General features: G+C 37.6%; 1 protein-coding gene across 3 annotated transcripts in view; it reads right to left on the bottom strand.

Annotated features, from left to right (window-relative positions):
* The window catches only part of VAV3 (vav guanine nucleotide exchange factor 3), a 373,454-nt gene that overhangs the window by 101,221 nt on the left and 245,706 nt on the right, over positions 1–26,527 (bottom strand). For all 3 annotated transcript variants that reach the window (XM_047724317.1, XM_047724316.1, XM_047724318.1), the window contains exons 18-19: positions 20,540–20,565; positions 14,746–14,791 (exon numbers count right to left, since the gene is read on the bottom strand). In XM_047724317.1, coding sequence (XP_047580273.1) covers positions 14,746–14,791; positions 20,540–20,565 — 72 coding nt within the window. The remainder of the gene's footprint in view (positions 1–14,745; positions 14,792–20,539; positions 20,566–26,527) is intronic.

The following is a 26,527-nucleotide window of genomic DNA, read 5'->3' as shown; positions in this document are numbered from 1 at the left end:
TTCTTAACTTTTAAAAAAATGGCATCCCCAAAGCATAGCATTACATTTTTTTAAATGGCAAGTTTCTTCCTCTAGGAGTTAAAAGCTATAATATTAGCAATATAATGGGGGGCGGTGATGGAGAAATACATGAATATTTTTATCTTCATCCATCTAATCTGTCAATGTGCCCCAAACAAACTGAAAGAATTCTCTGTCCTAAGAAGGAAGGTTCTGTTCTGACTTGAAGGCATCACATGATTCCCTTGATAGTAGTAGGTATTATGGAGGGCAGTATTGCATGGAGCACTGGGTGTGGTGAATAAACAATGAATCTTGGAATACTGAAAATAAAATGAAATGAAAAAAAAAACCCATTACAAAAAAAAAAAATAATAAGATAGTAGGAAACTACAAGCAAAATTGCTGGTATCTGGACATCCATCTAGAAGCACATTCCCTGACTAGATCGTCAAGAGCAATACGCCAGGTAGGAAATCAAAGTCATTATTCTATCTGCTTACACCTGGATTCCCCAAGAAAGACTACTTACTAAACACAATGTTTTCATGGCAACAAGTGAAACTTTCTAAATTAGAGCTCTAAAATATAGAATTTCCACATTGTTTTGAAAATGAGGAATATCTGTAGCATTTTTCAAACAAAGTTGAAGTGGAAATTTTCTTACTTTAATGAAAAATTATTAAAACTAAAAATCTTGTAAAATAAGAAACCTAGTCTCAGGCCCAGGAGCAGCAGTGTAAGTTAACATGACAAGAGATCTATAAAATTAAGAAGGATGTATATTTACAGGGGGAAAGAGAGCAATGGGAGGTGGGAGATACTCTGAACTCAAACAAAACACAAAACATTTTTTTTCTCCTGCTCCTAGAACGGCTGGGGAGAGGTACTCTTAGTTTGTCATAGTTTAGAAACAAAAAAGCCTGATTATCTCAATATTATATTCTTGTATTTGTTTCACATACTATTCCCTGGCTATCTATACACAGCATATATTGTGACATATTTTGCACAAGATAATTTATTATTTGAGGAGAGTATCTATATAATAAAGCACAGAATGAAAAGTAAATGCAATGTGGTTGTTAGGCAACATGCAAAAAAGGTAAATTTAAATTTTGTAAATAGTACTACACTATATAGTATATCGTACTACACTATAGATCCTCAAAATGTTTTTGAGAACTTCATTTTTTTAAAGACTTTATTTATTTATTATCAGAGAGAAAGAGAGAGAGAGAGAGCGCAAGCACAGGGAGCAGCAGGTAGAGGGAGAAGTAGACTCCCTTCTGAATAAGGAGCCCAATGCAGGACTTGATCCCAGGGCTCTGGGATCATGACCTGAGCTGAAGGCAAATACTTAATCAACTGAGCCACCCAGGTGTCCCAGAACTGCTCACAGAACTTTAATTACTTATGTAAGTTAAATGACATGGGCTAAATGCTACATAAATTAAACAGTAAGACTAGAAGTATTTAACAGAATTCAGAAGGAGAGAACTTTCTGAGCACAAAAGCAGGAAAAAAGAAAGAAGTCCATAAATATCAATCATTTTGACCACATGCAAATGTAAAAGTTTCTATAGAAACAAATAAGCCAGAAAATTCTTTTTGATAAATATAAGGTTGATATCATTAACATAGATATAGTCTTACAAATAATTTACAAAAGCACTAAATCCTAAATAGAAAAATGGATAAGGTATAAACAGATAATTCACAGAAGAACAATACAAATAGCCAATAAACATTAAAAAGGATCTATATCGCTAATAATGAAATTTATATTATGATATGAACTACTATATATAAATGGTAATATCCTATTGCTTTCTCATCAAATGATTTAAAGTAAAAAGAAGTGTCATTAAGCATAGGGTGAGACACAGTCTCATGCCAGAAATGGTGGGGATATAATTCAATGTGAAATTTCTAAAAGGCAATTTGGCACAACATATATATCCTGAGTATAGGAATTCATGAGTTTTAACCCAGAAATTCCACTTTTCTGACTCCATTCTTAAATAATAATACTAGTCAGCCAAATGGACAAATATATTCACACACAGATGTTCTTCAAATAGTATTTATAATAATGAAAATTAGAAAGACTCTCGTCCAACAAGAAATAATTCTAAAAGAACCTGGTATTTTTTAAGACTAATGATTCAATAAACCCTTCACAGTTCAGTTAGGATGATCTTTTAAACCAGTCTCAGAAGACATATCGTCTAGTTGAAAGGCTCACTTTGCCCTTCAGAATACAGTCAATTTTTGATGTGGAAATAAAGACCTTGCCTTGGTTGTGCTCATCGTATACAGCTCTCCCTCTCAAACCCTAGCCATTCTGTACTTTTTCCAACCCAAGGCCTTTGCTGGAGCTCTTCCTTCTTCCTGCAACCTTCCTGTCTCTATTCATATTCTGTCAATCCTCTACTCACATCCTTTCATTTTAGACATCATTTCCCGATGTCCACATATCCAAAATATGTGCTCCCTTTAAGCATAGCCCCTGTATCACCCTGATCTCAAATCTTACCTTTGGCTCCATGACTGTTTGCTGCATTAGGGAAAACACCTCTTGTTCATCCTTGTAAATTAACATTATGCCTGCATACTTATCAAATGGTTGAATGAACATGTGAATAAACAAATATGCTCATGAGACAAAGTTAAGTGATAAAAGCAGAATACTAAATTGGAAATACAGACCTTTTATAAACATATGGCTACACACAAAGAAAAGAAAGTACTAGGAAAAATGTGTAAAAAAATAACAACATAAAGGCGATCATCTGAGTGAGGGAATTATAGGCAATTTGTCCAGGAAATTTTTTTATACTTCCTTACAGCTTCTGAAATTTTGAGAATTCTTCAAAATGCAAAACTAATTTATCAGTATTTTTTTTAAGTCTGTGCTGTCTCACTTTTAAATTCAGAAAAAACAAACATATAAAAACCACGAAATACCATACATGACAAGAAAAATAACTTGGAAACAAATGTCTCTCGTATTTCTGTCACCAGCTACAATTATCCAAAAGACAATACTCCAAAATAATGTGGAGGCAGTTTTCCAGAAATGCACAATATTAAAAAAGTCTACATTCCTTTAAATAATTAACTCCTTAAAATGGCTTTTTAAAAAAAAAAAAAGTCAACTGTGCTCAAGTTGAATATTGAGACTGCCAGAAATTATTCTTTCCATTTCAAAACTGTGAAGCAGAGTGAGTTCCACCAGCGTGTCTCTGTGCCAGTGTCTACAGTTGTTTGTTTCAGAACCTCTAATTAGCTGCCTTATCTCCTGCTAGAGATTCTTCTGGTGCTAAGTTTTAATCATCCAAATTAATTGAAATACTGTAGCAATTTCAGATTAACATTTTCAAAATTAACAATGCATAAAATAAAATCACCCATAAATCTGCTTTGTAACAGCAGTCACTAATGAACTCTGCAAAACAGACCCGATCACACTGCTAATTTTGCACTGTACTATACAGCTGAACTCCAGGAAATAAGCTCTCCTCTGTGCAAAAGTTGGCATAAGTAGGGGACACAGAAAATCTCTGTAAGAGTGAGGTCTCTGGAGCCAAACACTGCAATTAATTCCTGGTACCAGCCAGGTGCTTTGTGACCTTGGATAAATTACTTAAACCTCTCAGAGCCGAGGCTGCCTCCCCTGAAAAACAGCAGTATCTCAGAGGTTGTGGCAGACAGACTCTAAGATGGAACCCAATGATCCCTACTGAACCCCAATAACACCTGCTGGTATCCACACACTTGTTAATCCACTCCCCCGAATGGACATTACTTCCATGATTGGTGTTATTTAATATTTGAATTTCCATCTTGCTAGGCGACTCTATTGCCTTGTTGGCTTGCATACTTTGATGAAGCAAACAGCCATGATGGGGAGGCCCATGGAGCTAAGGACCGAGGACAGCCTCTGGCCAAAAGCTAAACCTTGGAATTGAGAACCTAATTCAATAGCCAAAAAGAATTCTGCCAAGTACGTAAGCAGGATGGAGAGTGGATCTTCCCCAGCTGACCCTTCAGATGAGACACAGTCCTAACATCTTGAGTGAGATCTTATAAGAAGCCATGAAGCAGAGGACCCAGCTAACTCATGTTCAGATTTCTGACCTACAGAAATTCTGAGGTAATAAATAGGTGCTGTTTAAGCTGCTTACAATTATGGAAGCTTGTTAGATAGCAATGGAAATGATTACAGGATTGTGTAAGTATTAGTAATAACCATCACCACTGCGATCACTTACAGAGATGTGCTACATCGCATTAATGAATGCTTTATCTATTATCTAATATAATCTTCAGAATGACAGTAGGAGGTCTGCTATTGGTCCCACTTTAGAGAGGATAAGACACTCTGACTTGCCCAAGATTGTACAACTAATAAGTAGAGGCACGGGACACAAGCCCACTGCAAGGCTCTTGGTCTAACACGGCACAGGGCTGCCTCCAATGACTAAAAACTTTGATGGGAGTGGAAATATCTAAAACAGACAGAAGAAGGAAGATTCTTCCCTCCCTTTCTTTCCTCATCATTCCTTTATTGCCACAGAGGGAGGCTGTGGCTAACTTGATGCCTCAAGGCCTACACTCTGACTCTCCACCCCTCCCACGCTGATCCTTCCAATGGAGAGCTGGTACCTTCCTTCCCATGTGCCTCCATGAAACATGCCGTGCTAGGTCCCATTTCCGCAGTTCTCCTAATCTGATGGATGAATATATGTTAATCTGTGAGTAGATAATGGTGGAACAAAGGATTACCACCTTCTAGAAACATAATGCCTACATCCAAAGGAATATCTCAAACGTATATGTTGGGTACAGTGACATGCTTACAAGATGCTGTTGGGAAGCAAGAAAGCTTGTCTTGGTCTGCAACTTACAGCTGTCAGCAGGGATAAGACTATGTGGGGATTGACCACTTCCCATTTCAGGTACGTTCCTCCAGATTCACCTCTTCCCATATAAGAAAACAATCAGAAGAGTGTCCAAGTGGGAAAAAGACAAAGTAAAAGTAGAAAGCCCAGCCATCGTATGCCCAAGAGGAAAATGTCTGAAACTCACTGTGTACAGTAACAGACTTACTGACATGTACTGACACACCTGACATACTGCAGCTTCATTTCCAGACCACCACAACACAGCAAATATCCCAATAGATGGATTTCTGGTTCCCCAGTGCTTAGGAATGTTATTTGTACACTGTATACCATAGTCCATTAAGTGTGCACTAGCATCATATCTACACAAATCTGTATACCTTAATTCTAAAATATTTTATTGCTAAAAAATGTTAACCATCACCTGAGCTCTCAGCAAATCATAATCTTGTTGCTGGTGGAGGGTCTTTCCTCCATGTAGATGGCTGCTGACTGATCAGGGTGGTGGCTACTAAAGGGTGGAGTGGCTGTGGGATTTTTTCCCACTAAGACAACAATGAAGTTTGCCACATCAATTGACTCTTCCTTCCACAAACAATTTCTCTGTAGCAAGTGATGCTGTTCGATAACATTTTACTTACAGCAAAACTTCTTTCAAAACTGGAATCAGTCTTCTCAAACCCTTTTACTGCTTTATCAACTAACTTCAGGTGATATTCTAAATTCTTTGTTATCGTTTCAACAATCTTCTTGTAATCTTCACCAGGAGTAGATTCCATCTCAAGAAACCACTTTCTTTAAGAAACAACTCCTCATCTATTCATGACTTATCATGAGATTGCGGCAAATCAGTCCCATCTTCAGGCTCTGCTGCTAATTCTAGCTCTCTTGCTCTTTGCAACATATCTGCAGCTACTTCCTCCACTGAAGTCTGGAACCCCTCAAAGTCAGCCATGAGGGCTGGACTCAACTTCTTCCAAACACCTGTTAATGTTGATATTTTGACCTCTTCCCATTAATCATGAGTATTCTTAGTAGCATCTAGAATGGTGATTCTTCCCACGTTATCAATTTACTTTGCCCAGGTCCTTCAGAAGAATCATCACTAAGTACTTTTTAAATAGCAAGGCTTAAAAGTCAGAATGACTCCCTGATCTATGAGCTGCAGAATGGATGTTGTGTTAGCAGACATGAAAACAACATTAATCTTGGTATACATCTCCATCAGAGATCCTGGATGACCAGGTGCATGGTCAATGAGTGGAAATATTATGAAAGGAATACTTCCTTGCTGAGCAGTAGGTCTCAACAGTGGGCTTAAAATATTCAGTAAACCATGTTGTAAAACAGATATGCTGTCATGCAGGCTTTGCTGTTCTCCAGATAGAGCACAGACAGAGTAGTTTTAGTCTAACTCCCAAGGGCACTAGGATTTTTGGAATGGCAAATGAGCAATGGTTTTCTTTTAAAGTTACCAGGTGCTTTTGCTAACACACAAGTCAGCCTGTCCTTGGAAGCTCTGAAGCCAGGCATTGACTTTTCCTCTCTGGCTATGAAAGTCCTGGATGGCATCTTCTTCCAATAGAAGATTATTTCATCTACATTGAAAACCCATTGTTTATTGTATCCACCTTCATTAATCGTCTTAGCTAGATCTTCTGGATAATTTGCTACAGCTTCCACACCAGCATTTGCTACTTCAACTTGCACTTTGAGGTTATGGAAAGGACTTCTTTCCTTAAAACTCATGAACATCTGCTGGCTTCCAACTTTTCTTCCACAGTTTACTCACCTCTCCTGAGTTTCACAGAATTGAAGAGTTAGGATTGTGTTCTGGATTAGGGAACATGGGGCCTGGTTTAATCTTCTCTCTAGATCACTAAAACTTTCTCCATATCAGCAATAGGGCTGTTTCACTATTTTATCATTCAGGGGTTCACTGGAGTAGCACTTTTAACTTCCTTCAAGCACTTTTTGGTTGCATTCACCACTTTAACTACTGCAAGTGGCCTCCATTTTGGCCTCTCTGGCCTCTTTTTGACATGTCTTTCTGTCTAAGCTTAATCAGTTCTGGCCTTTGATTTAAAGTGAGAGACATGCAACTGTTCCTTTCACTAGAACCCTTAGAAGCCATCACAAGAGTATTAAAATTGGCCCGATTTCAATACTGCTGTGTGTCAGGGAGGAGGGAGGCCCAAGGAGAGGGAAAGCGACAGGGAAACAACTAGTCAGTGGACCAGATAAGAAACAGAAAGATTTATTAATTAAGTTTGCTATCTTATAGGAGCATGGTTTGTGGCACCCCAAAACAACTGATAGTGACATCAGAGATCACTGATCACAGATCACCACCACAAATAAAATAATAATGAAAAATTTTTAAATATTCCAAGAATTACCAAAATGGGTCCCAGAGACACGAAGTGAGCAAATGCTGTTGGAAAAGTGGTACCGACAGGCTTGCTCAGCACAGGGTTGTCACAAACCTTCAACCTGTGAAAAACACAGTCTCTGGGAAGAGCAACAGAGCGAAGGGGAATGAAACGAGGAATGCCTGTACACGAAGCCCTGCGCAGACGAAGCTTCTCCTTTTCCCCTCCCCATTCTCTGCAAATATAGCCCTTCTTTCTTTCTTTCTTTTCTTTTTTAAGATTTCATGTATTTATTTGACAGAGAGAGAGCACACAAGCAGGAGGAGTGGCAGGCAAAGGGAGAGGGAGAGGGAGAAGCATACTCCGTGCTGAGCAAGGAGCCTGATGCAGAACTCCACCCCAGGACCCTGGGATCATGACCTGAGCTAAAAGCAGGCACTTAACCAACTGAGCCACCCAGGCTCCCCAATAGTCCTTCTTTCTTATGGAAAACAGATTTCATAGGGAAATCACCCCCCCCCCCACCCCCCCCACCCCCCCCCACCCCCCCCCCCCGCCTTTTAACTTGTTTTTCTAGTTTGAAACGGGTTTATGTCACTTGACAAACAAAAGCATACTGGGCGCTAATGAATTGAGCAGACCCAAACCTACTAAGAGACTGGCAACTTTAAACACCTACAGGTCAGTGTAAATTCACTTTCACTGATGTGCCTGTCAGATATTTTGTCTCCTTGTCCTGTGTCCTTTAGTGCACATGTATTCTTCCAAATTTCCCACATAGTTAACTACACTAACCCACACCACGAATTTTAATGTTTCATCATATACCACACAGTATTACTGTTGGACATGTTATTTTTGTATGTCTCATCTCTCCAACAAAATTCCAAGTTTCTCAAAATGGGTAAGCTTCCATATAGTTCTAATATCTATGTAGAAAGAATGAATCTCAAAAAAGTTATCTGTAGAAAACAAGCAGCTAACATAAGCTCTTCTTTTCATTCAAATTAAAATTTTAAAAAATTGACATGGGATTTGAATGTACTGAAAGATATAATTGCCAATATGAGTCATTTTGATAGAAATTCCACAAACTGACCTCCAGTATTCTAATTAACTTGTGAATCATTCTCCTTATTTATATATAGAACTACTATATACTATTCGAAGCCATTAGTTTTGACTCCACGGGTTCCTTTCATTTGCCTTACTTCAGACTAAAGCTCCAGAGCAAGGTTACTTGGTTGCCAGAGGACACTGACCCACAAGAAATTCCTAAAGTTTATTTGTGTACTTGGCTTTATAGAGCATATCCTTTTTCTTCTGAAATGTGATATTTGACTACCAGGACCATAGATATAAAAAGGAAGCCCAGGCCATACTTGACTCTCCAACAAGTAAGGACTCCTTTATTCAGTGATAAATGTTAAAAGCAGCTCACCAGGTTTGAGACCTCCTCCTTAGAATATTTTTCTAAATATCGAATACATTGCTTTCTAAAGACATGATTACTATCATAACAGAAATAATCAGTTAGCAGTGCACAAATGACCCAGAGGCAGGTTCTATATATAATATTGCTAATGTTTTATTTCAATAATCACATAACTGATGCTGTGTCTCCCACTAAAAACATCCCTGTGTCCGTCTTCAAATATTTGCTTCACCCTGGTCCCTATGCTGGAGGTACCCAAGCAGGTGGAAAACACTGGCTTAGCAAGGTGTGGACAAACCTGCCAGATGACAGCAATAGAGACCCTTTATGAGCCTGGCATGAGACTCCAAAAGAAAAAATAAGTCCTCCCCAAACCAGAAAAGGATGTGAGCATGGGACTAGGACATACATTTCAGAAATCTGTCATCAAGGTAAAAGGAATGAAAAAGGTAGTAGTCCTGAAAATACCTACCAGGGGATCGATCGCCTTAGTGCAAAACTAGTCTTACCGCCTATAATTTAATAGAAGCTTGAGAACAAATCAACTATTTTAAAAACCAGAGCAGGCTCCCAGCACTCATTCACAGCTTGAATTTCTCATTTCTGTGCCATGAATCTTAAACACTGGGTTCTATTGTTCTAATTTTTTCAAGTTATTTTTTCAGTGTGAAATATATTTTTTACCCATTTACCATTATGCTCCCAATATTTAGATTAGTATTTATATTTGATGAGAAATTAGTTTTAGGGGTGACAGAAAAGACAAAAGTAGGTCTGATTAATATTGAAATATCAAAATCTATGGATACTTTGTTACTTATTTATTATAGACAAAAGCTCATTTACTAAAACCTTCAAGAATATGCATTCGTCTCCCCCATAAAAAAGGAAAAAAATGTATTTTTAGATCAGTGATTTTTAAAATCCTGGGCTGCTATTTTTCTCATCAATGTTTTGTATTTAGAAACTAAAAATACAAAATTTCTCTACTGAGCAAATTGACATTATGTTTAGAAGCAAAGCTAAAAGAAATCAACAATCCTGTTCAGATTTGGAATGAGTTCAACAATTGTTTGAAATTAAAACATTAAGGAAAACTGTATTAAATTGTGATTCAATAAGCCAGCATAACAAAATTGCTATTTACATAAATAAAAACATACATAGACAACCTAGACTAAACGCAGTATGAGCCCACATGTATTCCTCTCTTCCAATTACATTTGCTTTTTTGCACATACTACATAATTAGATTTTTTTTGTATGTTTACCAGACTATTCACTGTTTTTTTATGACACTATAATGAGTCGGCATATAAAAGAGTAATGTAATATTAAAATATTTTCATATGTACACCCATATACATGCATTTATGCAATTAAGACTTTGTGCCTGTATCTATTCTTTCTTTAGGCAGAATATAAATTCCTTATGAAAAGGAGCTATGTTTTATAATTAATGATATTGCTGGTGCTTATTGTGGTATACAAAGCTGGTAATGAAAGAATTCGTTCCTGAATTTCTTTCTTCATACAAGAACAAATAGGAATGGCATTACATATCAATCCTACCCGCCTGAAAGCAAAAGTGACCATCTTTGAAGGTGTCTCCGCTAAGAAACTGTAGGACATCTCCTCAGTGAATAAGAAAAGACAATGTTTCCAAGCCACAGGTTTCCCTTTGTAACCAAAAGTTACAATAAGCATATGAAAAGCAAGAGCTCTCAAAAAGAACTCTTTTATCATTTAACCATTATCTGTTCATTTACTATTCAAGGTTATCATGAATCACATGGGTAACTTAAGATCAAAAAGAAAATGAGATACCTAAATATTTGCCATCTTCTCTACCTAATCTTTAGGCAGCACCACACAGAACAAGGGCCTGACTTTTTAAAAAGCTGGTGACTATGGACTTAAATACAAGATGCTATGAATTGCACAAATTTAAGACAAAAACATGGGCTTGATCAAAAGAACACATGGCCTAGTATACAGATTTGCCACATGCAAACTAAAATAAATCTTTATTTTATACGTAGAAGGAAATTTGTAAAGCTCAGTATTAAAATTTAATTGGCAACTTTGACCTTGAGGGTGGCCACCTTAGGTGATAAATATTATACTAGTACTCAGATTCTGAGATTTATGATCTCATGTTCTTGAAAAAGGCCTAGCACCTCCGTGTTCCTGAAATAATTGATCTGTCTCTTACAAGTGTTATTTTCCTGAAACCAACATCTGTCTTAGGAAGAAAAGTACAAACTGATGAAAATACCCTGCTATATTTAAGATATCCAAAAGAGCTACCAGAATTTGCATCTAACACATTAGTATATTTATAAAAGTAGCTGAGATCATAAATTGATAAATAGCACACAATAGAAGACAAGAAAAAATAAACTGCAAAGCCCTTTGTAAATATTTTCTATAAAGATTAACCACAATTATTAATTAAGAGTGAATGGTTTTTGTTTTTGTTTTTGTGTTAAATGGGTTCCACACACAGTATGGAGCTTGAACTCATGACCCGGAGACCAAGACCTGAGCTGAGAGCAAGAGCCTGATGCTTAACTGACTGAGCCATCCATGTGCCCCAAGAGTGAGTGTTTGAAATGTGCTAACAAGACACAGTGCAAACCTATAGCTTAAGTTTTTCTTGGTTTGAACAGAACCCCAAGATATGTTTTCAACCTGGTGGGTTTTCCTTTCTTTTGTTTCTTTAATGCAATCACAAACACTACTCTAGCTTTGATGAGGAACAAAAGGCTGGCTGAGGACAAAGCAAAAGGCTGACACCTTGCAAACCACCTCCCCCACTCCTAGATGGGACATAAGTGACATTCTTTAGGAATCTCCCAACTATCTTAATGGTAATACCCTGCTAGAGGGCAAAAGGACCTTGGCAATGGCAAGCCCTCCTCTTTAGCATATGAAAGTTCTATTGAAACCTCCCTTTTCCTTATCTTCCCCCAACCCCATGGTACACAACCTGCCATCCCTCAACACCCCTCACCCCCTTCACCCCCCACCCCTGCAGCAGCTCTTCCTGCCCATGGGTCCTGTCCCCTGCTTTAATAAACCACCATTTTGCACCAAAGATGTCTTAAGAATTCTTGGTCACCGGCTCCAGACCTCACCCCCACTGAACCTCACCTATATTCTAGAACTTCATCACCTTTACCAAAAAACTCTCAGCCACCACTGTTGATTGCTTCTCTTCTTACACAGAAGATACACAAAATATTTTGGAAATCCACCAGAGAAGCAGGGAATAACTGCAAATCTGAAAACAACTATAATTATGAAACTTCTAGCTTCAATGGAAAATGAACACAAAATTCTGGGTCTGTCTACAAAGAAATAACTGGCAGATATTACTGATTCTTCTACACATGACTAAAGGTCCCACATTAAGCTCCATGCTCTATCATAAAGTAATAATTACAACAACGCCACCCTTCGCATTTACTGCATACCTGGTGCTGTTGTGCTTTATACCTATTAACTCGTGCAATGCTCACAACGACTTTGTAAGGTAGGTACCACGATTAGTGTCCTTTAATGAGGAAACAACAGCAGAGAGATAGAAAGAAATTGCCACAGGTGGACAGCAACTGAGAACTTGCTCTGGGCCCCCAGAGCCATGCTTCTTTCTTACCACTGGACTATTCGGCACTCCATGACTACATCATTCCACTTTGTCACGAAGAATTTAAAAAGCAAGAGAGCCAATGTGCACAGAAAAAGAACACGGCTATTCAGTAATTCATTTAACAAGTACTTATTAGGCACCTACTACCCATAAAACTATGCATTAAGTTCCTTTCCAAAAAATGTTTACAGTTAACCGGTTTGTTTTTTTTTTTTTTTCCCTACAGGCCACCCTAAGTAACTGACTGTGGAAAGCAGTCAGTGTATTAGCACTTTGGAGATGTCAACTAGCTATTAGCTAGAAAAGATTAACGGAAGCACCTTGGAAGCTGTTTGTCCTTGCTGAGGAAGCTTTGGTTTTGCTGATTTCTTATTTAAACCTCTTGGAATGAATGTAAAAACTGTGAAAGTATGCTAAATGATAGTTACATCAGGACCAACATAGTGCAGAGCAGTGATCAAGCAAGGGTTAACTCTGAACAAAAAAAGCTTTGCCAGTTACCAACTGAAAGGAGCAAAGATGCAAAAGACAACCAACTCTAAACACATAATTCAAGCCTAACATCAAAAGACACTAACAGGGAGAAAAAGGTGTTACCATGTATGTTAACATCTACAAGAGGCAAGATCATCAACTATTTGTTTTTGCTTTTTGGTTGTTTTTTCCTTAAAATGTGGAGAAATGAGAAAATGCTCATATATAATTACCATACCTAAGGAAAACTATATGATATACAATATATGTGAGTGTGTAGGGCTGTGTGTGTGTGTGTGTGTGTGTGTGTGTATGTATACACATTTTTCTCTTACAAACATAACATATAGGACCCATTCTTTTGTATTTGTAAGCTTATTCTTCATGAAGTTCTAAAATCTTTGGACAAATTAGGAATACCAGAACAGTGGAACCTACGCACAGCCATCAACTTGAGGATAAACTATCATATTACTGGTCAAAACCTTGTTATACTTACAATTTATGAATTCACTATATCTCTCTTTAAATAATCTAAGGGCTCCTAAAAATTCTGGCTATAAAGTAAAATGTTAATTGTCAAATGTGTTCCTACTGACACAATATAGAAATTCATTTCCTTGGAAGAAAATGGATTAAATGAAAATACCCATAGAAAAAAGAGAAAATATTTCAAAAATAACATTTGTAAAGGTTAGATCATTTTCCGAAATATAAATACTACAACTCACACAAAATAAGAAAAAAAAAAATATGCGGACAGACATACGGTCCTACTAAATAGAACAGAAGAAGGCACTTCTAAGTATTACTGTAGAATCCTCTGCAAAGGGTATTGTGTTGGGAAAGTTCGAACTATTAAAATAAACCAAAACCCCTATTTCTTTAATGGCCTCAATTTTGTTCTGTAGTTAGAAGATTTAGACTGATTTCAGGACATAAGTGAGGCAATTTCTAGCCAGAGGCAACAAAGCTCCTATAAATCTTTTCAAACAGCTCATAAACTGGCATGGCTACCATGGGTGTGATTTCAGTCAAGAGCTATAATGCTTTGAAAGCTAAGCTTTACAACTAGGTGAACACTGTTTATGATGGGAAAACAAAACATGTAATCCAGATTATTTTCCAGCAAGGTTACTTCATGTCCCACCTGATGTATTAATCAAGTTCATATATTTAGAATCCTTTAGCTATGAATACCCTTTACCCACAATAATATGACCATATACATAACAAATCTTTGGTAATTAAACTGTGGAAGGCATTGTTTAATGGATGAAAAATAATTAAACTAAAACAATGACAGAACAAACCTCACGATGTTAAATAGAAAACAACTGAATCCTCTCTGCAGACAAATAATTGGTCTCCGAGGAAGATACTTATTCACAAAGTCCTTAAATTCATTCTTCCATTATAAAATAGTACAGATAAAGGGTAAAGAAAAGTATTTTCCCAAATGCAGAGGGTACCAAGATTGTCTAGTTTATGAGCTCCGTCCACCCCCTTAGAAAAGCTAATTTTTATTTTTTTTAATTTTTTTTGAAAAGTTAATTTTTAAGTGCTGCCTCGGTTGATTTTCTTTCCATATCTGGGAGGGAGAAGGTGGAGGGCACTAGCTATGTTAGCATTAACCCAGCAGCCTGAGGCTGTTCAGTAAGAAAATAACCAGCTCAGTCAATTGTTCAGGTACTAGTGTTACTCATCCTGTGAGCCTGGCCCAGAGAGCATAGTCAGGTAAATGATTTACACGTTAGACTGGCGCCTTCTGGTCACACAGTACATACCAAACTGCCAAGAACAAAGGCAAACACTCTGTCTGATTTCTACAGCAATTCCCATAACTTTCATAACCGCTTAACTGAAGTCATGATTATAGATATGCAATCAGAAACACACCTGGATCCACCTGTCTGGGGCTTCTTCGGAGTCCATTGGTCCGTTTCTGTGCAGAAAAGTAAAACAAAGCAAAACAAAGATTCCACATTATTAAATTGTATTAGTGCATAGTACTTTTGAAGGCCAATTAATGTTGCACTTTTTCCATTTAAAAGTATGACTAAATTTGATCAAAACATGTGGTTCTACAGTTTTTATAATTTAACCTTTTTGCTTCTCGAATAAATCCTCCACTTGAACATCTGTATTTGATGTTGTTGATATTACGCTGTAGAAAAGAAACATCTTTTCATTTGCCATCTCTGGATATGATGACTGAAAAATAATTTTTTTTTGAAAGTTGTAATGATGACAGAAATTATGAGAACGGAGCCCAAGTAGCTATTCTTGGTTGGAAAAATGCTCCCAGCAAAGACATGTAAACTCCGAAACTCTAACTCAGCTATTTCTGAGGCCTGAGAGGTCAGAGACTGGAGAACTTCAAAACAACAGAACTGAAGCTCTGACTTTAATACACACTCAACCGAGAATGGTGTTTTAATTATGGTCACTTGAATCTCAGTACTTGAAGAAACAAAACGGGCAAGCAGCTTGTGAACCATGAAAGTCGATTCTTATCACAGAAAAGAAAGCCATAAGAAAAATTATGCATTACATAAATTATAAATAAGATGTAAAACAAAAGAAATTTTCAATGTTTGAAAATGCATGGCTATGTATTCAATTTCACATGGAATTAAATTCATTTCCACCTAATAACTCTAGTAATCTCACTCATTAATAAGGACTTGATTATCCCTTTTTATTATATAACTGGATGAAATGCTGAGTCTATAACTATCATATAATTTAGATTTTCACAAAAGCAATTTTCTCCCTCTGTGTGTTGGGGTTTGTGCCTGTGTGTGGAGGAGACTTGGTTTCATTCAGAGTACATGGGGCTTTGTTAAGCACACATTAGCCATGGATTTTGCCTATGATTCTCCCTGCTGTTTTCATTCACAAGTTAAATGGGTGAAATAGGAACTTAAAGCCTTCTTAATGGCCTTGAAGCCCATCGGGCAGATGTTCAAGATTCTCAAGGTGAAAGCAAACTGGAGAAATTTTTTAAAAGTTTGTTTTTAACCCAACTACTTTCAAAATGAATTTGTAAAAACTGAGCATGACCATTAGAATCAGCACTGAATCTGTGTTGAGCAAGATGGATAGCCATACTGGAAAAATTAATATAAAGAAAGCCGTTATAAGTGAGAAGAAAATGTCGCTCTGGGCTTCTTGGTAGCCAAGGCACAATGAGGGGAAGCATGAGAGTCAAAGATCCATAGCTGATAATTTGGAAGAAAGCTGCTTTCAGAGAAAATCTCTTTTCTATCTGAAATGGTAGAACATTCTTTAGAGCCCTCTCTATAAAGGACAATGAACACAACAGACAATATTTTCTTTTTTTTTAAGATTTTATTTATTTATTTGACAGACAGAGATCACAAGTAGGCAGAGAGGCAGGCAGAGAGAGGAGGGAGCAGAAGACTCCCTGCTGAGCAGAGAGCCCAATGTGGGGCTCCATCCCAGGACCCTGGGATCATGACCTGAGCCAAAGGCAGAGGCGTTAACCCACTGAGCCACCCAGGCGCCCTACAACAGACAATATTTTCAACAGGAAAATATATAATGATGGATATCAGATTGTTATTTACTTCCTACATATCCCTTCACCTTCTTAATGTACAGTAGAAGCTGTCTTTCTATGCTCTTATACCTTCTACTATCAAAATGCTTAGAGGCAAGAAAGGAATTCAACCTTTGGGTTCTATTCCTGGAATCCCTGAATTAGTAGCATTTAAAAATTCTAGATTTAAGGCATGCCTAGTGGCTCATGGTTAAGCAGCTACCTTTGGCTGAGGTCATGATCCCAGGGTCCTGAGATCAAGTCCCACATCGGGCTCCTTGCTCGGCAGGGAGCCTGCTTCTCCCTCTGCTTGCAGCTCCCCCTGCTTGTGTTCTCTCTCTCTGACAAATAAATAAATAAAATCTTTAAAAATAAACAAAAATTATAGACTTAAAATGTGAAAAAGAGCCCTTAAGTTTAAGACCAATGCTCTACCACCCTGAAGTTAGGACTAAAATAGTGAATAATTGGCAACAACACAGATGGACCTAGAGAGTACAATACTAACTGAAAAAAGTCAGAGAAAGACAAATACCATATGATTTCACTCATATGTGGAATTCAAAAAACCAAAAATGAAGAAAGAGAAAAGAGAAAACAAGCAAAAAACGGACTCTTAACTACGGAGAACAAAGTGGTAGTTTCCAGAGGGGAGGAGGGTGAGGTGAATAAAATAGGTAATGGAGACTAAAGAGTACACTTGTCACTGTATTGTACACCTGAAACTAATATCATACTATCTGAAAAAAAAATAGAGAACATTGTATAATTATTAAGAATATAGATTCTAGACTCAGACTGCCAGAGTTCAAATTCAGACCTTGTCACTTGGCACCTGCTATTTGATTCTGAACAAGTTAGTTCATATCTCTGTGTCTCAGTTTCCTCGCCTATAAAATGGGGATAATAATAGCACCACTTCATAGCATTTGTGGTGAGAATTAAATGAATCATGTGAAATCACTGGAACAGTTCCTGCCATGCAGTAAGGATTCCTAAGTGATAGCTTATCATCATCATCATCATCATCATCCTTATTAACTTCATGGCATTTTGACTGTTTAAATACACACAAATTACAAGTGATTTTTCTAAGTTGTTGCCCTACTGCTTATGTTTTAGGTTTTTCCTCCTAAAAATCAGTGACCCTGAAAACAAACTTCTCTACAGGAAGAGTAGGCAGTGGAATTAAGATTTGCTGCATTGAAAAAAAAAAAAAATGTTTTCAGCTACTTAGACCAAATGCTTCTGGAGATTTAGTATGTTTCAAAAACACCTAAAAATTTATCTTAATATTTTAAGAAATTCAGATATGTTTAGCAGAGCATATTAAAACAATTTTAAAATGCTAATTTCCATTGTCATTCTGTCATTTTCCATCCAACACAGTCCCTTCCCCACCCGCATTCTCAAAAGCCTGGGAAAAGCCCCATGAGATCAGGAGAATTGATCTTCAGAACCTTCTCAATATTATTTGATCAACCTAGAAGGGGCAGGGGAGGGGAAAACCAACTAACCTAATTTTACAAGCATTTGAGTTATTTCTTGCTTCATTACCTGTCTTTCTCTAAAAGAACTACTTCCATCACCCAAGAATCTCTTCTTGCCTTTTGGGAGAAATTAAATTCTCCGTTGATTTTACCAACAAAATAAGCAAAGGTTAATTTGCTATGGAGCTGGCTTTCGTTCCTCTATCTGATTTAAAGGTAGAAAAACCTTTAAGGAATGGATTTAGAGTACATATGTGTTAAATGGATACATATGAAAATCTTACTTCCTACAGCTAGAGGCAGCTTCTGAAAGTCCACTCCAGAGTGGGATGTGGGATGAACATCCCAGGTGTTGTCATGAAGGCCTACAGATGTTGTGGCTACTGAAAACTGACCTGTTTCCTTTGAGAATGAAGTATAAAATTAAAAATAGAAAAGTCACAATCATAGCTATCGAAAGGGAAACAGAAAAGGACTACAAACTGGTATATGGAGAGAAAGAAGGTCTTCCTGAGAGGGGGAGAGATGCAGCTCACAGAGCACATTGTTTATTTCTGGGAAGACTCCCGAGCATCATAAAGCATCTGCCTCAAAGAGGTAAACGGCTTACACACAGTCTTGGTGGGGAGGTATAAGGCGACAGATGCTTCTTAATGTTCTTTTGTTACACTTCTCCTTAAACCAAGCTAAGATTTCCAAATAGGTTGGCCAGTAACTATAATTACACATCCAAAATAAAGATTATTAGCAGAATCACACATTAAAGAAAAAATTGCACTTATTGTATTCAAAAGTTAAGCAAGTCACTAGACCACTGATGCTGCAGTTAAAAAAAAAAAAAAAAAAAAAAGTCAGGGGCGCCTGGGTGGCTCAGTGGGTTAAGCCGCTGCCTTCGGCTCAGGTCATAATCCCAGGTCCTGGGTTCAAGCCCCACATCGGGCTTTCTGCTCAGCAGGGAGTCTGCTTCCTCTTCTCTCTCTGCCTGCCTCTCTGCCTACTTGTGATTTCTCTCTGTCAAATAAATAAATAAAATCTTTAAAAAAAAAAAAAAAGTCAATGTGAAAATTAATTCACTTCATAATAGGCTTCCATGTAATTTTTTAAGAGGATAAAATGCCTGGAGAGAATTATTCAGTATCATATGAAAATTATTAATCACTTCTTATTAGCACACTTTCTATAAATATACTCACTTCACCTCACATTTAAATAAAATCAAGTGAAATCATCCTGTTTGGGAAAAAAAATATTTTTTTTTTGTAAAGTAGCAAAGTTCAGAGCTCTAAGAGGAATTTGATCTCCATAATATAAGAATAGCATGAGGATAAGAGAAAGGAAGCTGCTCTACAAGATTTACACAGGCAGCGTCCTCACAGTCCTCATGAAAAACTTCACCGGTCAACTAAACACTTAAAGAAATTTCACATTAATTTATTTTAGCCCTAGAAGAACTTATATGAACTATTCCTTGATCTAGATTCTAGACTTTAAAATATAGTTAACTGAGACACCGAAGGGGTGCATATGAGCCCCCTCACATCACTCTCACTACGTGCAAATTACATACTTATGCAAAAGAGAAGCAGAAACAATTACTTCTTATTTGATGTCTTACAGTACTTTTCATTATTTTTACCAATGGCATAAATGCCAGCCTATTAAAAAATATTACACCACTATTAATGATATATAATTATTATCTGTTAAAATAAATTTGTATAGAATTTTTCTGTCATTCTTCTACTCTGAAATTCTCAAGTTACTATACTTTTGGTTTCTACAAGTAATCATATGCATTTTATATTTTAATTTTCTCTGTGATAAGGTCACAGAGAAATTTGGAGGTCAGATGAGAAATATGCTACTTTTGGTTAAAGGCCAAGGCAATGGTCTAGAACCTGTTATATTTTTCACTCTTTCATATTTTTTAAAAAATAGCTTATCCTGAGAGATGAGCAGGATCACACAGTTCTAAGCCATTAGACCTGAGACTGTGTTAAACCAAAAGAAAATGTTATCAGATCTTGCTTTGATCAATAAGACATGATACAAATCATGTTTGTGCTCAAAACAGAAAACTACTAGAAATATGAATCCATATCCTTAGATGAACAATGTTAGAACTTTTTAGGACTAGCAAATGTTGGGCAGCAATGCAATGTTTCGTGACAGGGACAGGTCTACCAATTCCCTGGGATGAGGGCTACCTTCCTTCTATATGAGCAGGATCAAAGATTTTCGTTCCAATGAATACAGATGCATTAAGTTTTATAAACTCCAGGGGTTTGTGGAATTCTGCAGGAAACTAGAGAAAAGTATCCCCATATCGGTACCACACACTGTTACAACATTTGAAATTTACCTGCGTAAGTACTAAGATTCTGAAAGGCTCCATTTCACAGATATTCTTAAATATTCACATTTTTCCTCTACCTAAGATCTTCAGGCGGTGACTGACTGAAAATTCCTCTGATTTAACCTGTGCATTTCATTCACAAGCACTTGGTTGCTCACTCTAGTTCTGTTTTTATCCATTTTAAGAAGCACATTTCACATTCTAAAAGCTCAAGCCTGCTTAAGTTAGCCAACAACCTGAAATGCAAAAGTTATATAATAAAAATTTAAGAGTTAATCTTACCTCTGGTGGTTTGAGCGTCCCTGATTCTGAAACAAATGTAAAAATTGGCATTGTCAGTGTAAGGTTATTTTGTTTGGTTAGCAACCTTAGGTTGTTCTCTGCAGCTTGGTAAAACACTGCTGCTTTGTTTCCCTAACTGATACTTGTAATATATTTCCAGGGTCCCTCAGGCTGGGCTAGTAATTGTTTTGCAACCCAGGTTCTCTTGCCTTATTGGCTTGTCAGGGAAGTGACTCATAGTTCTAAATGACTTCTAGGTTATGCTTAACTTTTTCAATTGTTGATTAGGCAATGTCAATCCAACCACATAAAGCTCCTTAAAACAGAGGCTTGCACTGAATTTACATGCATGAAAGAAAGCTAGGTGGGAACCTGTTTTTCAACACACCTAGTTTTAAGAATCCAGACACTCTAAGTTACAAAGGTATTTCACCAACTATAACAGTTGCAAATTTAACACTGCACAATATTGCACATGGATTTTTTTCTCATTAAGTGACTATAACTCTTATTTTTTATTTGAGGGGAAATACAGTTTGCTTCAAAGAGGGAAATAAAGAACTGACAGAATTTGATTCCAATGATAATTTTCCTTTCAGCCTTAGTTTCCCTATCTGTAAATAGAAACAACAGTATCTTCATTACATTTAGTTCTTAAAAATAATGAGCAGTTATAAAGGGCCCTGAGATCTGCAGGTGACTACAGCGGCAGAAAGGTAAAGGGTCACTGAGAGGAAAGGCACCCACTGTGCATGGACACCTGGGGACTGATGCTTTCCTTCCCCATTCCCAGGAGCACTTATTCACGTTATCGCTTTGCCAGGCTGTGAAGGAAAACACCTCATCATTTTGAGCCTATGCCTATAGTTCTTCCATCCAAAATGACCCTCTAAAGAAGGATCTGAGAACAGAAGAAATTGAGGGAAATATCAGGAAAGAACGGGCAGGCTGAAACAAGAGCTCTGTAAACTGTTCCCATAAGACGATCCAAGAAGCCCCACAAGCAGAGTTCAAGGGGAAAATTCCGACCAGAACACAGGACGAGCTGCCACAGACTGCTTTACACAGGAAGCTGCCTGGGGCATGGAACAGAAGGTTGTTTTGCTTTGTTTTGTTTTATAAAGCACTACTCCTGATTAATGAAAATGTAAGACATGTGACCAAAAAGTCACCTTTCTGGAGAAAAGTTAAGTCTACATTCCTCTGTCAACTTCAAATCCCTTCACCCTGACTTTCACATGACTGATTTCTCTGAAGGCATCTTTGCCAGGTCTGAAGTTGGCCTTTCCAAAGGAGTATTCCTGGGCAGAAAGCTATTTCACTTCTTTCTCTCCTCATTTAGAAATATGCAGTGTTTCAGAAGAAAGACTGCCTCAGAGGATCGGGTTGGGGAGAGGGTCTATATAAGTACCATTCAGCTGGATGCTACGTCCAGACTTCGAACCCCAGTTATGTGAGCAGAGGTTCCTAACAGAGCAGGTGTGATAGCTGTTTCACTGGTTTGACCAGGAAGACCTATATTCCAGAATAGCCCTAAACTACTTTTTTTCTCCTACTGGCGGATTAGAGAGTCAGAACTAAGAATCATAAACTGCAAGAAGCTCCAAATGGGAGAAGAGGTTAAGTTTTCCAGCCAAGGAGACTGAGGGAAGCCTGGACTATTTCTAGATGTTCTCTAAAGTGGAAAAACCTTAGGTCTTTTGGGTTCAGTATTCATAAGTGAGTATGCAACCTAATTTCAATTAAAAAACTGTAATTTTTTCTGACTCTTTGCATAGAAGATTTTTTATGTCCTTATGAGTAGGTCTTTTATAGTATGCTTTAACTGTTTCATATTTTTGTACGAACCCTATGATCACCCTTGTGGTAGCCGGGGAAACACCATGCTCTGCAATGTTCATCTGGTTGCTTCCCTGGGAAGTTCCTGGGGAAGAGATGGTATCTCAGACACTTGCATCTCTTTACCCAGAAAATAAGATCTAGGAACAGAAGACACTCACTGACAGGCTCTTCCTATCTTGTTGCATAGGGTTCAAGTGCAAGTTAGCTAGCTCTCTGCAGGAGTGAGCACCTATTACAGAAACAAGAGAGTAAGAGGTCCCAGCAAGGCTCGCATGGGACTAGTACAAAGCCAGAAGCAATCTAGACTGTGCTCACCACCTTACTCAATCTCCCTCTTTCAATTACCCACTTCCTGTTGGCTCTAGCCTTCTCTCTTTAATGTCTCATCAAGCAAACCAGCTTTCCTCATAATTCTGACTAGATGTACTAAGAACTGCTCCACACAAAGCCTCTTCCGTGTAACCCAAGTAGGAAAAATGGAAAAAGAGCTTTCTGCTAGATGCAACTCCAACCCTAAGGACACGAGTCTTACTTGAGGCTTACCTTTCCATGTCACCACCTTCTGTCCTCATGGTCACCAGGTCTACCCTTTACCCTGTCATCTAGGAAAGAGGCCCATGGACTTTGCCTGGAGAAGTTCACACTCTGATATTCTCATGCTGAGCACAGCACATGAGCAGTGGTTCTTGAAAGTCTCAGCTTTTGTTTACTTCTATCACATGGTAGGGTTCTGTAAATTTTCTAAGAATAGGGCAAAATCCAAAAGACTAGAAATAACTCTTAGAACCAATTCTTATCCAGACTCCTTTTAGTTATTACTTTTTATGTGCTCCAGTGGCCACAGCATTGAACTGTCTGCCTCCTTTACAAAGAGAATCTAAATTCTGATAACCATATTAATGCAACAGATTTTTAACTTATATTAAAATAACAGTGACAAGAGAAAGGAAGCCCCAACTACCCACACCACTTCATACGTTTTCAAAGTAAAAGCTTATACTGGCTAGAAAAATTGAATAAAGGTCTCTTTCAATGAAATATTCTATGGAAAAGCTGCTCTAATTTTGAAGTCTCCAACACGGCCTCAACCTCCTCCTGACATGGACCCAAAACTATTGTACGACAGGAACTTGGTCCTTAAAAGGCACTTTGGGTGTCACAGTTCTGCATCAAGACTAAGATAACAAGGGCTGATGACCATCAAATCTATTTTAGCTGAATTCTGACCCAACAGAAAGGTTGCTGCTTGAGATCTGATGAAAAAGTCTTCCTTTCTCTCTCTCTCTCTCTTTTTCTCCTGGGAACTTCCTTAGGAGAATAATTCAATTCTTCACGTTTCCAAAAGTTTTTAATCCTCAACTTGTCTTTATCCTGCAGCCTATTCTCAGACTCCTATTGATCAAACTATAAAATGTTCTTACCCTTTCAAGAGCCTTTCTAGATGGTGACTCATAGGCCCTCAAGGGGTTTATACCTCGCGTTCTTTCATCAAGTCCCAACTGGTTTGAAGTAATTCAGAGAAGGGGTGTTACTGAGGTGTTTGGAGGCTTTGCTGAACTCCATCTTCAATGCCAGCACAGGGTTCAATGTGCATATTTGTGTAAAAGAAATGTTTTTCACTGAGGCTTTAGATTCACTTAATACAATTCATTTGTTTAAACAAAAAATTCAGTCCTATTATATTTGTTTTGCCAATACAAGTGGCTCTCGGTGCATACATGATTGCACAGTTTGCTTTGTCCCTTATCTGAAGTTCTATTTGTTAAAACTAAACAAATCAATGTCCAGTAAGACTGTTTGTCTCAAAAGGGGCCACAGAAAAGTAATAACCAATATAACTTTTGAAGGTGCCTTGTCATCATGGCTAATGTGATATTTTTGTAAAACATTAAAAGACAGTTGCACTGATCAAATTTTGAACTTATACAAATGTTGTGTTTACCAACTGGATCTACAGCAATCTTATTTTGAAAAAAAAAAAAAAACGATACTTGGAAAGAGGCTTTGATTTCGAGTCTTCTCAGTAGCTCTAACGGAAATATAACTGCATAATATTTTCCAGTTCACTTTAATAATCATCAATAAATCATTAAACTTATCTAAATAGTTAAGTGGAAGGAATAATAACTATCCTTAAGTATGAAATTTTCTCAGTAAGTTAAAAAAGAGGACTAATTTATGGGAAAGGCTTTAAGTAATATGAAGTAGAACCAAAGTCATTTTTTCATTATGAAATCAATGATCAAGCCTCAGTTCGTGTAAAAGTAATCTGATAAAATACCTAGTGGTACAAGACTGAAATAAAATTATATACTAAAAGCTTATCTCTTTTGATAAAATACTGCAACACTATTTATAAAGGAGCTATTTCTGATGCCAGTTTGGGGTGCAGGTTCTAGGTAGCAATCCTGCAGGTTTAAACTGATAGGATACTAAGGCAACTCGCTTCCAATTAGGAAGGGCTATGGCAGCATCAGGAGCAGCAGCTGGCCTAGATAAAAGAGCGATTAAACAGAGACTCAAACGGAGACCTGCTTCGGTTAAGTATTAGAGCAGCTGAGGCTTGCATTCCTACTAAAGGAAAAGATGCATTAAACCAAAGTTGTCTGCTCCAGCAATATTTGCCTTCCAGTGCTACTTTCTTTGTTTAAACCGAGAGCATGCAAAGCAAGTGATATTGCTCAATGTCAGGGTAAGAAGGGAACCAACAGGGTTTTAGCAGGGGAAAACACAAATGTCCCCGTAAGACTGCAGTTTCGGATTAGACCTTCACAGTGGTGTGCTGTGAGAAAGCAATACCTCTCTAGAATTACATGAGCTTTGCAGTGACTTGTTGAGAGAGGCTTATATAATGGAGTTCATACCTATTCATTATTAAGGTTGGAAAGTTTTGGCAGCATACTTCAGAGCCCATGTACGTGCTGATCATTGAAGTTGCCATGGTGAACGTGGAGGAGTCAACTCAAGTTCAGTGAAAATTAGAGAATGAAATGGCCCGCTCTTTATATCCATGCAAATTCTAAAGTGTTAAGACATAAACTAATCATCCAACCTTCAAATTTGTTTCCAAATTGCATAGTTTGTCTTATAAATATTAAAAAAAAAACCTTAAAGCACCTTTTCTTCATACTTCAAATGCAGTTGAGTTAATAATCTGTCACAGTCAAATATTAATATGAATGAATTACTTCCTTCATTCACAAATGCACTGCATTTTTGCCAAGTAATTATTATTTTGAGGATGAATGAAGACTAGGTAAATTTAAGGGAGATAGAGCATGAAATGTAAAAGGTTTCTAAATTCAGGGAAGACAACATCCACAGGCTTAACTTCCACAAGAAGAAATGCCCAAGAGCTATTTCACATGCTTACTGGTTGGTATCTAACCACATCCAGCACTATTAAAGATGGTATTTGGCTAAGATATACCTACTTTGGGAAAATGGTATGGGTACCATTGGGTAATGGGTAATGACTTGAGGTTAAGTACCCTGACTTTGGATAAGGGATGAATACAAAAGATGAGAAACACATTCCTTACAGTGAAGGAGTATATAGTCACCTAGAGGCAATGAAGAGTGGCAAAGACAGTCATGCCCACCAAACACTCCATGTACCCCACTACATTGCCCACCTCTCCCTTGTAATTAAGGTGAGGCCATTTAAGTAGTTTTAACCAATACACTGTGATTTAAAAAAAAAGGCTATCACTTCAGTCTAGGGGTTTTAAGAACAGCTACCCAGGAAGCCATGTGTTGATTCTACAGCATCAGAAGATCCAAGAACCAGCTTGGATCCCTAAGCCATTACTTAGAAGGAAGCTCCCTTGGAGGGCCATGGAACCCACAGCCAATAGTGCATGTGTGAAAAATAAATGTTTATGAATTAAAGCCAATGGGATCTGGAGGCTTTTAGGGGTGTTTTCATTACCCAACATTGGCAAATATATAAAATCTACACACAAACTAATTAGTGAACAATTTAAGTCACATGACTGTTGGGTGGCCAAGGTGAGGGAAAGTGATTGGCAAAGGGTTTGGAGAGGAAGTAAAGGAAGAGTAGATTTTGGAACTGTCAGGAGAAAAGGGAGATTATTTCAAGGAGAGGAAATAGTAAGAGCCAAGCAAGAATTCTAAAAATGGAAT

This window comes from Lutra lutra, chromosome 4 (genome assembly GCF_902655055.1).
Source record: "Lutra lutra chromosome 4, mLutLut1.2, whole genome shotgun sequence".
Lineage (NCBI taxonomy): Eukaryota > Metazoa > Chordata > Mammalia > Carnivora > Mustelidae > Lutra > Lutra lutra.
This window is presented reverse-complemented; position numbering and strand designations above follow the sequence as displayed.